Source organism: Podarcis raffonei, chromosome 16 (genome assembly GCF_027172205.1).
Source record: "Podarcis raffonei isolate rPodRaf1 chromosome 16, rPodRaf1.pri, whole genome shotgun sequence".
NCBI lineage: Eukaryota > Metazoa > Chordata > Lepidosauria > Squamata > Lacertidae > Podarcis > Podarcis raffonei.
Genome location: NC_070617.1, coordinates 40,873,129 through 40,888,219, shown reverse-complemented (window position 1 = coordinate 40,888,219; position 15,091 = coordinate 40,873,129). Strand labels below are relative to the sequence as shown.

At 42.0% G+C, this 15,091-nt stretch overlaps 1 protein-coding gene across 16 annotated transcripts in view; it reads left to right on the top strand.

The window, feature by feature from the left end:
• CLIP1 (CAP-Gly domain containing linker protein 1) overlaps positions 1-15,091 on the top strand; it is a 116,697-nt gene that overhangs the window by 27,722 nt on the left and 73,884 nt on the right. For all 16 annotated transcript variants that reach the window (XM_053369975.1, XM_053369974.1, XM_053369973.1 and 13 more), the window contains exons 4-7: positions 6,821-6,945; positions 8,367-8,583; positions 12,233-12,430; positions 12,759-12,862. In XM_053369975.1, the coding sequence (XP_053225950.1) occupies positions 6,821-6,945; positions 8,367-8,583; positions 12,233-12,430; positions 12,759-12,862 (644 nt within the window). The remainder of the gene's footprint in view (positions 1-6,820; positions 6,946-8,366; positions 8,584-12,232; positions 12,431-12,758; positions 12,863-15,091) is intronic.

Genomic DNA, 15,091 nt, shown 5'->3' with positions numbered 1-15,091 from the left:
ATCCGTGAAACTGCTTTGCGTAGGTCCAAGCATTGGATACAACCCTTTGGGCTCACAGGGACCTTTTGATAGTTGAAACAACTTATTTGCAGCAGCACAGTTTGAGAATTGCAATCTTGTTCCTCCCCAGCATTTCACATCTTGTAGCTAAGAAGTCGAGTTCAGGTGATTCTGTGGCTAAATTGCAGGGATTTAATCAAACCATAGAAGTCCCTAGAATTAAACCAAAGGTAGAAGGACCATAAATCTATGGCGTGTAACCCGCTAGTTCAGAAACTTGTCAGAGCAAAGTCTTCTCCTGGGTCTTAAAAGTTTTCCCCGCTCTCATTCAGTATCCTGTGACCCAGACATTCTCCAGCTGCGTTTGCTGTTCATGCTTGTGGGCAGTTAAGGCCAATTGGAGTTGGCAGTTGCTGGGGAAGACCAGCCCATGACCTGCTGCTGCAAGTCTGAATGACGTTCTTCCTCAAGGCAACATAAATGCTGTTGGGCTTGCCCACTTCAAGGAAGAAGCTCATTTACCTTGCACACACTGAGAGCAGGAACATTACATGAAGTCTGTCTACAGTACTTCTTGTTACTTTCTTGGACAAGTTAAGTGACTCTGTTTGCCTGCTTGTCACAGCTCTGCAGACCTGCCAGCTTCTCCCCAAAAGGCACAACTTAATCTGAGACCTGTTAGATACAAGTAGATGTTTTGACTGGGCTGTCCATGGGAAATCTGGAAAGCCTTTCAGGGCCCGTCATTTGGGAATCATTTTGGTTATCATTCTCATCATGGCCTTGGCCTGTCAAAAGCAGTAAGGATCCATCCTGTCTAGAATTATGGCTTTTGTTTATATAGGCTCTTGCGATGGCACCATATTTTAGAATGGAAGTAAGTGGGTTTGAAATGAGAATTTTAATGTCTGAATTTTAACACATGTATAACCTGAGCAAGAAAAAATCCAGTTTAATCATTGAAAGTGATCCTATACATATCTGGTCTCAAGTAAGCCCCATAATGGTCAGTAAGATTGTCTGCTACCAGGTAAAAGTGTGTAGGATTGCAGCCTTAAGCCCAGTTTCCCACTGATACTACTACATAGATATCTTAACCAGTGGTGTAAATCTGATCATTTTAATTTGCAGTTAAATTGCTACATTATTTAGAATAGGATACTTTGTTTAATTTTTTGAGATAACATGATTTCTTTATTAGTTTTCAGTGCTTTGATAGATAAGTTTGCTGGTTAGCTTTATTATTTGAGCTCCCTCCCCACCAGAGCAAGTGTTTCATCTCCTATTTGTAACCTTTAACTTGTAGTAGCTGTACTCTCTCTCTCTCTCTCTCTCGGTGATCCTGCATGGTCGAGGAAGATGGTCTTCCATGAACACAATCTTAGTGGTGTGTCCATAAATGACTGTGGAGGACGGTTCTGGATCCGCACATCCTTTCATAGTGTGGACATAGTTTACGGGTGGGAGTTGATCATGAAGACGATTTGTCAAATGTGCCTTCCTTTTTGCTTGTTTCTCCCTTTTGTCCTGAATTTGTGCTTCTTCAAAATCTATCACACCTTTTGTACAGGCTATTCTCCATGAGACTTTTTTTTTTTTTGATGGGTTTTGGAAGACGCCTGTGCGCTAATTTGTTTTATGTGTGGAGATCAGTGCACACTGATCCATGCACAGTCTTTGCAGAAAGGCTCTTTTCCGATAGCATGAGTATCACAACGGTTGGTATTCTCTTACTGCTGCAGCCTTCATGCACCTTCACAGCCGTCATAACATATCGCTAGTTATCTTTCACCTGTTTTGCCATTGAGGGCTTTTGGGATACTTTGGGGGGACTACTTGTTGCCCACACCTCTCTCCCCTGTTCATTATAACACAGAGCAAACAGCCCAATGAGATGGTTCTCATTATCAGTTTCCATTAAGGAGGATATTTGATGACAGATGTGAGCCTAAGCATTTGTGGCTTTCCTTCAGAATTGGTTCTTGTCAAAGGAAGAGGGATGCTTCTGACCCAATTTGGTGAATGTACTTAAGTTCTCTTAACGTGTGCTTCTGTAGTAAAAATATAGCTCACCTGAGAGGACCTTGCCTTAAATGGTCACACTGAATATTGTGTAACAAGAGCTATCTTAAATGATCCTGGTACACAAAGGCTGAATCTGCTTTTTAAAAGTCCGTGGAGGTTGTGGCTTTCCTTGTACAGTAAAAGGGTTCTGAGAATATTGTTGCTTCAGGGTGTATGGAGTTCCAGCCAAGTGATACTCTTCTAGAAGATAAGGAGCATAGAAAAGTCAGTGATATGTCTGCTTTTGCATTCAGCAACCAGATGGAGCGTTTGTCCTTCTTAGAAGACAATGGACACCCATATTTGATTAAAGCATGTCCAAATGGGAACAGTCTAAAACATTTGCCTTTCCTGCCATTGTATCATAAGCACGTCAGAGCTTTTGGAAGGAATAACTCTTAATACTGTGTGTTTTTCAACATCTTGTTCATATGAAGTTTCTGTAGTTTGCAGAAAGAAATGGAACTGGTTTTATTTATGCCTGGGGGAGGGGCATCCAAGAAGGGTAATCATGCGCGGCTCAGAAGATGGTGGGATGGTCCAGAGCAGAAGTTTCCACTTAGGGATGAAAGAGGGATAAGGAAAGTGTGCAGCTATGCACAGGCATTTGATTCCCAAATATATTTTTGGGTAGACCAACTAAAATTTCTTAATATTTTGAAAGGAATGTCTAGCCCTTGTGGTTGCATCTATAAGTTAAGAATAAAGGCAATAAAGGAGCAAGTCAAAGGATCACAACTGGAATTAAGAGCCTAAGAAGAAATCTACTGGATCAAGACAAAGGCATCCTGTGGCAAACCAAGTGCATTGGCTACCTCACTGCTATCCCTGAATTCTAGACTAAGGAACTGCTTTTCACTTAAAATGTTATTTCAAGCTCTTATATCACTGTATGAAGACTGAACTGAACACATTAAATCTGCAACCAGGCCATAGTGCATGTGTACTTCACATAAGGTCTTGTTGCAGAAGCTGGCAGGGCAACAGGGAAATGAACAGTTAAATCATTTTGTGGCTTGTTGGATTTGGATACAGTTCTGTGGTCTCTAAACAAGATTGCTCCTGATGTAGGATTTACAGTTGGGTCTTGTATGGCTTTGACATAGCTTGATAAAATCGGCCATTGCTACAGATGAGTTCTAAAGCAGAAACTTGTGCTGCCAGATGTTCACAAAATGTTGCAAAGCAGATTTCCTTGCTTGGGTGGGGCTTAAAAGGAGGCAGCTTTTGGTTTTATTGTGAATTGTTCAGCTCATCTCTCATTTTATTGATCTTCCTCAGAGTATGGATAGATAAGGCAAAGTCCACATTAAATTTCACAGTTGTCGTGCACAGCAAAAAAGGTGGTTTATGTACAGATTAAAATATAATGGAGGTTTGGTGATAGTAACTAAACAGCAGTAACATTTGTACTATAGTATCACATCAAGCATATAATTTTTAGATCAGTAATATAGAAAAAAATAGCTGTTACAGGATAATTTTGGTAATGTTGAGATTGATGAGTGACGTTTTCTGTTGTTACATTGATTGATTGATTGATTGTTAAATTTGTATAATGCCCTTCACCTGCAGAACTCAGGACAGATCACAACATACAAATACAGTACAAGATAAACACTCTGGAGGCTTAAACCACTGGTGTGTGTGAGTCCACCCATCCATTCGCTAGTGCTCTAGTATTTACGCATTCATTCGTCATTCTCAGCTCAGTCCATTTTGTGCTATAGATAAAGTTGGTTCTTGTCTGTGAAATGCATCATGCCCCAATAAACCCATCTGTAAATCTAGCATTTTCTTGGTTTAGATGTTTTACCTGTGCCCTGTTTTCGTGCATGGGACTATTCGAAAAGCCTAGGACATAGGCTTCAAATTTCTGAGCTCCCTGGATGCCTGGGATATAGGGCCAGCCCAAGACATTTTGGCATCTCAAGCAAACTACAAAATGTTGTCTCCTTCCCTGCCAGAGAAGATTTGGTGAGTGAAGATCTACATCAGGAAACAGAGGGAATAAAGATCTACATTGGAATCTGCTGACCAAACTGCAGGAAAGAAGATTCCACCTAAACATTAGGAAGAACTTCCTGACAGTAAGAGCTGTTCGACAGTGGAATTTGCTGCCAAGGAGTGTGGTGGAGTCTCCTTCTTTGGAGGTCTTTAAGCAGAGGCTTGACAACCATATGTCAGGAGTGCTCTGATGGTGTTTCCTGCTTGGCTGGGGGTTGGACTCGATGGCCCTTGTGGTCTCTTCCAACTCTATGATTCTGTGATTCTATGATTCTACGATTCTATGATTCTATGACCCTGTGGATCCTGTCACCTGAGATGGTTGCCTCACCTTGCCTCATGAGTGGGCCGGCCCTGCTAGGATAGTTCTTCTCTCTCAGCCTTGTTCACTCTGAGCCAGCGTTTGAAATTTGGCAGGTGCCAGGCACATTTGGCACCTGACTGTCATCCACTTGCAACCAAGATGGCACCTGACGTCTCCACCACCAGAAAGTGCATCCCTGGAGATCCCTGGATCTGGACTGTTTTCATTGCCTTCTTGCATTCTGCATACCACACAGTCAGTTTTGTGTTCTGCAGGTGAAGAATTTTAAAGACACTTGTTTACATTGCTAGGCTTGTTCATGCCATCTGTTCTCCTCAGGAAGCCTTTTATGTGCTTGTAGAAAAGAGAGATCGAGTCCACATTGTGGAAAATAATGCTACTTTTGAATTTGACAAATGAAGTTTAATCATGGTGTTATCCATGCTTGTGATTAAAAACACGACTGAATACCAAACTAAACTCTTCCTCTCGTCACCCCAGGCTGCAAAATAGTCCCAGTGATTTGCCAGATCAGCTGCTTTGGCTCATTACTATTTTATATCACCCTTTCTGAATTATATGGGGTTGTCATGCTCTGCTAAAAAAAGATTTGGCAGTTCTTCTTATGCTCTTCAATTTTTTAGCACACTCCCTTCATTTGAGTGAAGGACACTAGTGCAGCTATTTTAATCATGTTGCAACATTGCCCTTGTTTTTGCTAAATTTGTCAAGTGGACTTTCTAGAAAAGGGGAATAATACCAGTAACAATAATAATACTTTAATTGTTTATACCCCACCCATCTGGCTGCCTTTCCCTGCCACTCTGGGCAGCTTATGACACATATAAAAACATAGCAAAACATCAAACATTTAAACTTCCTGATACAGGGCTATGTGGTCCGGAACTAAGTTTTCCCATTCAGCAAAACTAAAGCATAGTAGCATGTCAACCAACTATACTATTTTTGAGCTAAGTACTAGCAATAGATTATGTTTCGTCATTTTTTCTGCAAAAACTGTTGAAATTTAATTGACATATTTCTCCAGGGCATGCTGCAGTCTGAATGCAGGCTCCTGTGGTTTGGGCTCCGGCCTATTCTTCTAGGGAACAGGCAGCAATGTTGTGCTGAAGTGTAGACAGGACTCTTGAATTTTCACAAGATTATCAAATCCTCTTTCCCCCTCCCTGGCCGGTTTGTCTTCAGGTTTGTCATAAATTCCTGTTCCATACATTGACCACTTCTGCCTTATTATTTCTTAAGGTTTAGAGCATAAATTATACCACCCGTATCAAGGGTGAGAAAGCCACAACAACAACAACAACAAGAACAACAACAACAACAACAACAACAACAACAACAGCTTATTAAATAAATAAATTTGAGGATTCATCTGAGGATCACATGGCAGTTTATAACATAAAAACACAAAAATACATAACATAGCAGCAAACAAAAACAATACTTGCCCCCCCCCCAGCTTAAAAGGCCATAGATTGTTTAATTATCCAAAGGCCTGGGAGAAGTTGTAACCTGAATCAAATTGTGCATATAGTAGGTGCTGTGAACACAAAGTGCTCCTGGCACCTTAATTTTTTTAAAAATATTTTATTAAGGGTTTTCTTGTTTTTTGACACCTTAATTTATTAAAAATAAAACTTAATTTATATTTTTGTGTATAAATTTATTAGAAGCTCTTAGTATTAGGAAAGTTTGTATTGGTGGGTTGGCCTTCAAATTTCCTGTCAAGGTTAAAAGGGCCATTTCTGGTCTATTGTGCTTGTTGGCAGTTGTAACAGGTAGCTTCCTCTGCCAAAAAGAAAGAAAGAAATGAAATGTCCAAAATAACTAAGCTGAATGAAATATATTTCTTTGAGGAACTAGTTACTATTTTGAATTTGACATGTGCTGAGAATGGCAGTTCCTGACAATTTGTTGTGGGTGCATCTGCAGTGGTTCAGTCTTGTCTCAGTTGTGCAAATGTACAATGGAAGCTTCCAAATATGCGAGTGGGCATTTTGCTTCCATCCCTGCTACAGTTTTGTTTCTATGGCACAACAGCTTCTGGAGGCCAAACAATGGTTTACAAAACTTGAATGTAAGCCATGCTTTGCAAACCCACTTCAAACCATGGTTTCTAATTCTGGTTGCTGGTTGATTGAAAACCTGGTTTGCCAGTTTGGTCGTCTTGCCAAACCAAGATGCCTAATCTGTTGTCAAAGTCTCTGAGGAGTTGTGTGAGGAACAAAGTAACCAATTTGGAAGAATTGTTGGGTGTGCATTGGCGAATGCATGGTAGTAGGTTAAAAATTAGCTAAATATGAAAATGCAATGAAAATGATTAGATATGCAAAGTAAATCTTGTGCTTCCAATTTAGTTTTGGTACTTCTTTTTTAAAAGGAAATTTCTTTTGTTAAAAAATCCTTCTTTCTCCTTGCAATCAGGTTGGTGGAACAAAAGCTGGCGTAGTCCGTTTCCTGGGGGAGACTGACTTTGCGAAGGGAGAATGGTGTGGCGTTGAATTAGATGAACCCCTAGGGAAGAACGATGGTGCAGTAGCTGGAACAAGGTTAGTTCAAAATCCAGGAAGCCCTGGGAGGGCATATCACTGTCTCTGTGCTTTCACACAAGGCCTCTGCACCTGTGCTGAGCCAACTTCTGTCTGTTCCAGCATCTTAGCCAGGGAGCTTGCACTCACTCCACGTCCTACTCAAGAGAAATCTCTTTTTAATCTCAACTGCACATGCATCAAGGAGCGTAATGAGCAGCTACCCACATGGTACTGCTCCAGCTGCAGCTTAGGGAACTTGCTTTCTGTGAGTCACCTTCAAACTCCTATTTTGTTAGTGAGCCTTTCCTTTTTCCTTAGTTTTCTTGTTAGTAGGCCCCCCCTCTTTTTCCACCTTTCCCGTTTCGCATCTTGTGTATCTTGTGTCCCACATTCCCCCCATGACACAGCAAGTAACTTTTTCCATAGATGCGAGGCAGGGGGAGTGTCAAGGGAACATCACCATAGGTGAAAGCTGCCATTTCAGACCATTTGATGGCTTCCCATGCGACAAAAATATATGGCACCCCTTTGGAATAAGCATGCATAAGATGTAGCAGCACATTCAATGGATACCAAAGTAAACAGGAACTGATATTTGGCCCAGTTCCTAAAGGAGGTAATACTAGAAACTGTGGGGTTAACAGAATTTTCACAAGGTTTCCCAACTCCTTCCACTGTACAACCATTCCACCTGCCTCCTGCATAGGGGCCATCTGCCCCAGGTGGAAGCATGGGCACTTACCCCTTACCCGTTTTCCCCACTCCCCTTTTCTGGTACAAATGGCTTCTTCAGATTGTCTGCATTTCTGTGGCCACACACCATCCCCAAAACTTGGCTCCTGCATGCAGGCCGCTCAGAAGGGTCTCTTAAAACAGAAGTGTATGAGAGGTTATGGAAAGTGAAGGAAGGAGAGTGCAAACTGTTCACTAAACATCTCTGGAAATGCTGAATAGTGAGCATCAAGGTGATGCTAATTTTCAAGCTCTCCCCCTAAGTCGTGCAACGTGGAGTCGCTCTTATGTAGACAAGGAGGACCTATTACAACAACAACACTTTATTACGATCGTAGACCAGCATAAGGAGGGGTACAATAATTTAAAACCTTTTTTAAAAAACAACAACCTAAAATGAGTTAAAACAGAATATATATATAAAATCTGCTGAATTAAAAAAATAGTCTCTCCAAGCCATAACAGAGCAATTGCATTTCTTCATATACTGCTGTAGTCCTGTTGACTGTATGGCAATTTAACATGTAAGCATCTCACTGAATTGCTTCTGACCCAAGGTATTTATGACTAGTGCTGACGTGTGTGTGTCTTTGTGAATGTTTGCATGCGCAACATATTTTTACATACTTGAATAGAACTATACATTAGCAATTATGTTTGTCTGTGGAGTATGGCTTTCATTAATGGTGTTCTCTCCTCCCCCACAGGTACTTCCAGTGCCAGCCCAAATATGGTTTGTTTGCTCCTGTCCATAAAGTTACCAAGATTGGCTTCCCATCAACTACACCGGCAAAAGCCAAGGCAGCGGTCAGGAAAGCCATCCCAATGCCCTCCAGCTTGAAACGCAGCCCAAGTGCCTCTTCCGTCAGCTCACTGAGTTCTGTGGCCTCATCAGTAAGCAGCAAGCCGAGCCGTACAGGACTAGTAAGCTTACTTTCTGACTGCATGCTTTACAGAGATTGGCATTGCATGTGGCCTGTGCTTGGCTCCTTGGGAAAGACACGGCCCATTTTCCATGGTCCATTTTCTTCTGTTTTGTCTTCGCTTAAAGCATGCATGAAAAGAATCTTAGCTAGCCCTGGAGAATAGAAGAGTTAGATTATTTTTAAACTCGTAGACTTAAGGTTTAGCTCAAACTAACAGTTGCTACTTAAAATAAGAAAGAGGCATATGCTTTAATTATGAAACAAATGGGTTTCTAAATAACCTGCCTGGGATCTACACCATAACTTCCCCTGGAATGCATTTTGTGGTAAAACTGGGCGGAAAGCCTGAATGCACCTACTTGGAAGCAGTTCCTGCTGGAGCCAGTAGGGCTTACTTCCAAGTAACAGACCTAGGCTTCAGTCTTGAATGCACTTATGAGCCAGTTAAGTCCTTTTGGACAACTGGACTCAGATGCGCAATGGGGCTGCACTGTTAAAATGGTACCATGGCTTCATTCATTCCTTTTTTCAGTTCTGGCCCTCCTTACTTTAAAGAGAAATTATTGGTGGGTGGGTGTGGGTGTATATATATATATATGTGTGTGTGGGTGTATGTGTGTGTGAATGGTGTGTCTTTTTCTTTTTTGTATTTCCACACACTTATTTTCAACACTGTTTTGAAAACAGTTTTTTCCACCTCTTTGTTACAGTAATCATGGTTATATGTAACTTCCTAGTTGCTGAGTACGTATTCAAGTCAGAAGTATTTTTGTGGGCTGAAGCCTCTTTCTTTAGTTTCTAAACCATGTTATCTTATAAGATCTGGACACAAGAAAAGTGTAGAGTTTGTATTATGTTAAAATCTTATATGCTGTAGATAAAATGCTTAACCTTAATATCTAACTTTTAATATTCTAACCTTTGGTCACCTGCAGCAAATGGAAATTTGCAGCTCTGCCAATTAGTTTATACTGATGGATTAAAATTAGGCCAAACATCACAGAAAGTTTTGTTTTTGTTTCATATGACCATTCTTAATAACTTGGTAACAATGATCTATTGCAGTTTGTTATTCCATGCACTATTCCATGCCAGCTATTAGAACAGATGGCATTGACAACATGCGGTTTTTAAAAAATCATTAGAACCAATATATTTTGGTTAATAAGATGGGTAGAATTGTTAATAGAACTAGCATTTAGCCATTCGGCAAAGTGAATGTGACAAAAAATGTGAGTTTTTAATAAAAGCGTAAGTGCTGCCTAATCATAAATAATTCCTTGCTTCTCTGATTCACTATCTTGTGGGATTTGTGGTGATGGAATCCCTCTTTGCAGTGTCTTCTGAGCAAGGGGCAACTGTTAACTAATCACAGAGCCTACTGAGTCAATTTGAGCAGGTTAATTCCAATTTCCACCAGGATCTTAAAAATGGCACTCCCAAAAATTCTGTTCATTAGTCCATTTAAGATTCCTTCCAATTTTGGTAGGGTAGATGCTTCAACAAAGACAGCAAGAACTGGTGATGCATATTTTCTACCCAGAAGTGGGACCCAAGAATATTTTTTTCCACAAGGCCTTGGCAAACTGCTTTTTGCTGCATGTGATCCTAGGTTGACTTGAATAAGTGAGAGAATTCTTTGGCTTAACAGGAGGACGCTCTTTATATTTAGCCAGCAGCCAGGCCAAAGAATGCTTAGCAGCTTAACAAGCTAATCTGCTCTTGAGGCTCGCATCTTAGGTTGAGGCCAGCCCTTTGCTTCCCTTTGAACCCTCTGCTTCCTATCTTCCCCTTGCTGCATTAAGAGTCTAGCTGCACAGGTATGTTTGCTTCCTTTCTTGAGCTACTAAAATGAAAAACTGAACAGGAAAGTAAATACTAGCTTTCTCAGGCAAAAATCTCCCTATAAGGTATACCTCACTGAAGCTGGTGAGCTGGTGCCAGGTATCTTCTTCCCCCCACTGTCTGGTTACACGGAGTAGGCACACCCTGTCCCAGATCTGCTACTGGGAGCTATAGCAGTTTCGTAGAGCTGGTTCCACTGGGTGCCAACAGCATGCCTGGCCGCCTTGTGTGGCTGTTATGACATCACTCGCAGAAGACTGGTGCCAGTGTCACATCTCTCCACTCCGTCAGCCTCCATCCCAGGGCCACCACAGCACATTCATACTATGTTATGTTTACACAGAACAGAAATCTGGGACAGATACTAAGGGCCATTTCCCACAGCCCGTCCTGCCCCTATGAAGAGTTTGGCTGTATGATATATATATTTTTCCATACTTTGTTTTCAGCCCCACCCACCCCCAAAACTATATGCTATACCTGTTAACACTTCATGCATCTGGTAAAGTGGACTTTGGTTCACAGAAGCTTTTGATATAATAAAATTGTTGATGTTCAGGGTGTAGCAAAACTTGTCATTTCTTCTGCAACAGACTAAGACTCTTCTGAGAAATGGCGTACCCCTAAAAAAGTAGTCACAAGAGAGCTGCAGCTCTCAATTTTCTCTGTGTTCTAGATATACTTGTTTGATGCAGCAAAGTCCCAGTGGTCAGAAGCCATCTATGCAAACTCAAGCTTGATTGTTTCTCTTTCCAACATGCCACACCCACCACGTCCACACAGCATTGATGTTGATGATGATGATAATTTATTTGAACCCCGTCCATTTGATTGGGTTGACCCAGGCACTCTGGGCGGCTTCCAACATATATAAAAACATAATAAAACATTGAACCTTAAAAAGCTTCCCTATACATGGCTGCCTTCTGGTGTTTCCTAAAAGTTACATAATTACTCATCTCCTTAACATCTGATGGAAGGGCGTTCCACAGGGTCGATGCCACTACCAAGAAGGCCCTCTGTGATGGAAATCATGTGCTGATTGGACAAAGAGAGGCAGTGATGTTGGCCCCACGGCCGCTGCTCCAATGCAGACTTCTTTGCTGCTGGTAATCTATCAAACAAAGCACATACCAAAAGCCAGGGAAGCATCCTGTATAGCATGCACTTAGGACTGCTAATTAAGCTGTCCACTTCTTTGGACTAAAGTGGTACCCATTGCAGAATGTGCTATCTACCCTCTCGCTTCAGACCAAATCAGTCCATTTGTACTGTGGTGGTCTTGAATGACAAACATACACATGGGTTGGATCCTGTGAACTGTTTATAATCTAAGGGTGGTTCTCCTATCCCTCACTTCACCTCCCCATTGCCTGTTTTTGCCCCATGATGGAAGATCTGCCTGTAAACGTATGCATACTCATGCTGCTTATAGAGGCTGGTGCCCCTCCTTGCGTTGCTTGCCAGTCCCACCTGCCCCCACCTCACTTACCTTTACTCACTCAAGCCCCACATCCTCACAGCTCCTCTGTCTCTCTCCATTCCTGTTTTATACAAACCTCTGCTATTGTTTAAAACTGACATTCTAAAACATGCCTTTTCTTTTGCTCCCCTCCTCTTCCGCATTTAAGATTGTGGTGAAGCACTACAAACCCTCCAATTGGGGCTGCATGATGACAGTCTTACATTTTTATGTATATAAGAAGAAATGATAGATTGACTCTGTATGCTGAGTTAGTGTGCTTTTAATGCTTTTTAAGGTGGTAGCTAGGCTCTTAAAGATGCATGTCTTATCCTTGAAGTTGACAGAAACATCTTCACGATATGCAAGGAAGATTTCAGGCACCACTGCTCTGCAGGAAGCACTGAAAGAGAAACAGCAGCACATTGAGCAGCTCCTGGCTGAGAGGGACCTGGAGAGAGCAGAGGTTGCTAAGGCCACCAGCCATGTTGGGGAAGTAGAGCAGCAGCTGGCATTGGCCCGAGATGGCCATGATCAGGTAGGCCCTTTACCCATTGAAATGTGGATTGTTCTCTTTCCTAGTGCAAGAGGATGGATAAGTAAAAAGACTCTGCCAAAAACTGAGGGAGAAGTTTTGCTTGGGTCTGTTAAAGAGACTCCTTCATTAACATGGAAAAAATGACCCGAACCATCCAACCTCAAACACTTTCTGCACTGGCCAGGATAAACACATTAATTCTGCATTAGCTCAATTTTGATAAGGCATGTTGTTACTTTCTTGATGCAGGCAAATTTAAGGCGTTAAACCACATAAACTGATTTTAGGTAAATGGGTGGCTTATCTAATATGCATCTTTGTTCATCAGCGAATACTGGAAATGGAGGCTAAGATGGACCAGTTGAGGGCTTTGGTTGAAGCCGCTGACAGAGAAAAGGTGGAACTGCTTAACCAACTGGAGGAAGAAAGAAGGTATGCTAAATTTGTAATTTGAATGTATGCAGAAAGATGTATTTTGACATTTTAGAACAAACAAATAATTTAGAACATAATTCTTGGTACTCATTGTGTGGCATTGAGTAAATCATCCTTATAAGTACTTGATGGTGATGCTGATGGAGAACAAAAAGATTGTGGTGCTGGTGAGGAAGAAGAGAAGAAACGAGGCTGGCTAGGTTCCTTTTCCATCTTTGCTGTTGATTTAGTGTGTAACCTCCAGAAATTTCCCCTCTCTGTATCTGTACTACAGGCTCAAATCAGTTTTATTCCACTTTTAGCTGTGAAGGCCTTCCTCAGATCATCTTGGGAATTGCAGTTAGGTTAGGATGATTATTTCTTGAGAAATCTCTTGTCTGTCTTCCTTGGGAGGAGGGAATATGTTGTCTAATCTCTGTTCCTCATTTCTGTAAAAACAGGGAATATTAGCATAGCTAATTTTGCAGGGTTGTAGAGATGAACCAGATAAAGGTGGGAGGTAATTTTGCATCTGAAAACAGTTTTGTAAATGTACTAATACTCTTCAGAAAGTTTTTGAGCAGACTTACTGCTTTATATTTATATTGTACAGCAGTAAGGCATAAACTATTGCAAGTCATGGAAATTCCAGTTCAGTGACTGCTTTAACTTTGTCCCTGGTTGGCCTTGAGCAAGTTGCCAAGCAACCTAATAGTACGAGTGTACTTGGCTGGTACACATTCACTGAACTGGCATTTTGCAGCTCAAGAAATACCCAGGGCTTCGGACGTCTAGTATTTCCTCCACTTCCACGTACCCTTGTAACTTGTAACTGAGCAGCCTCAGAAGCAGAAAAACTATGGAGTCATCAGAAACTGCTGATAAGTGCAGATTTGAAATTGAGTCTCTCTGCATCCCACTGACAAACTAGCTGAGATTCCTGCATTGCAGGGGGTTGGACTAGATGACCCTTGGGTCCCTTCCAACTCTATGATTCTATGAAACCTCTAGAATTCTGCTCCTGCTATGGGTCTTCTTCACACCTTGTGTTTACTGTAGAATTTTGAGTAACTTCAGAGAAATGTCATGCAATGCTCACACACGATGTAGTAAATAGGATTTTCATCACATGCAAGGGCTTTCCTGTGGGAAGCTGTGGGAGGTATTTTGGTGCCCAGCGCAAGAAGTTCATATGGCTAATTAATATAGAGAACAATCTACTGTGAACTCCTGTGAAAGACAGTTTGAAATGAATGAGTTGATTGTTAGTGTTTTTGCATGGCCTTTGCTTGTTTCCATTATGGTTCCACAAGAAAACTTCCCGGTGGGTTAACATAACAGTCTAGGGGGCCATCCATTCTAGCATTCTGCTCTCACACTGGCCTTGGGAAGCCCACAAGGAGGACATAAGAACGATAGCAAACCCCCCCCCCCCCACTTCTGATTCCCAGCAGTTGGTATTCAGAGGTGTAATGCATCCAAAAGTGGAGACAGAACACACCCATTCCAGTAGGTTGTCAGTTCTCCATGTGACTAATCTCTGCTCATAAAGGTAAAGGTAAAGGGACCCCTGACCATTAGGTCCAGTCGTGGCCGACTCTGGGGTTGCGGCGCTTATCTCGCTTTATTGGCCGAGGGAGCTGGCGTACAGCTTCTGGGTCATGTGGCCAGCAGGACTAAGCCGCTTCTGGCGAACCAGAGCAGCGCACAGAAACACCGTTTGCCTTCCCACCGGAGCGGTACCTATTGATCTACTTGCACTTTGACGTGCTTTCGAACTGCTAGGTTGGCGGGAGCAGGGACCGAGCAACGGGAGCTCACCCCGTCGCGGGGATTCGAACCGCCGACCTTCTGATCGGCAAGTCCTAGGCTCTGTGGTTTAACCCACAGCACCACCTGCGTCCCAATCTCTGCTCATAATGGCACCCAAAATGCGGTCTCCGCCAGTCAGCAGCAGCTTACCTCTTTTCACCCACTTCACCCTTTGTTGAGGCTGCAGCAATGAAGAGCGGTGTTCTCATCGGAACTGCTCCTTTCCTCTGGAAATGTGTTGGCTACGAATTTCACTGTGGTTAAGGTAAAGAAGATATATTTTCCCTGTGAACTCCCACATGCTTCCAGGGATTGCCAAAGACATAGATAAACATTTCTCTATATTTAAATGACTTTGAGTTGTATAAATTTCCAGAGGTGTAACAACAAAGATGTGCTGTGTATAGACCAGCTGTGTAATACAATCCACTTGTT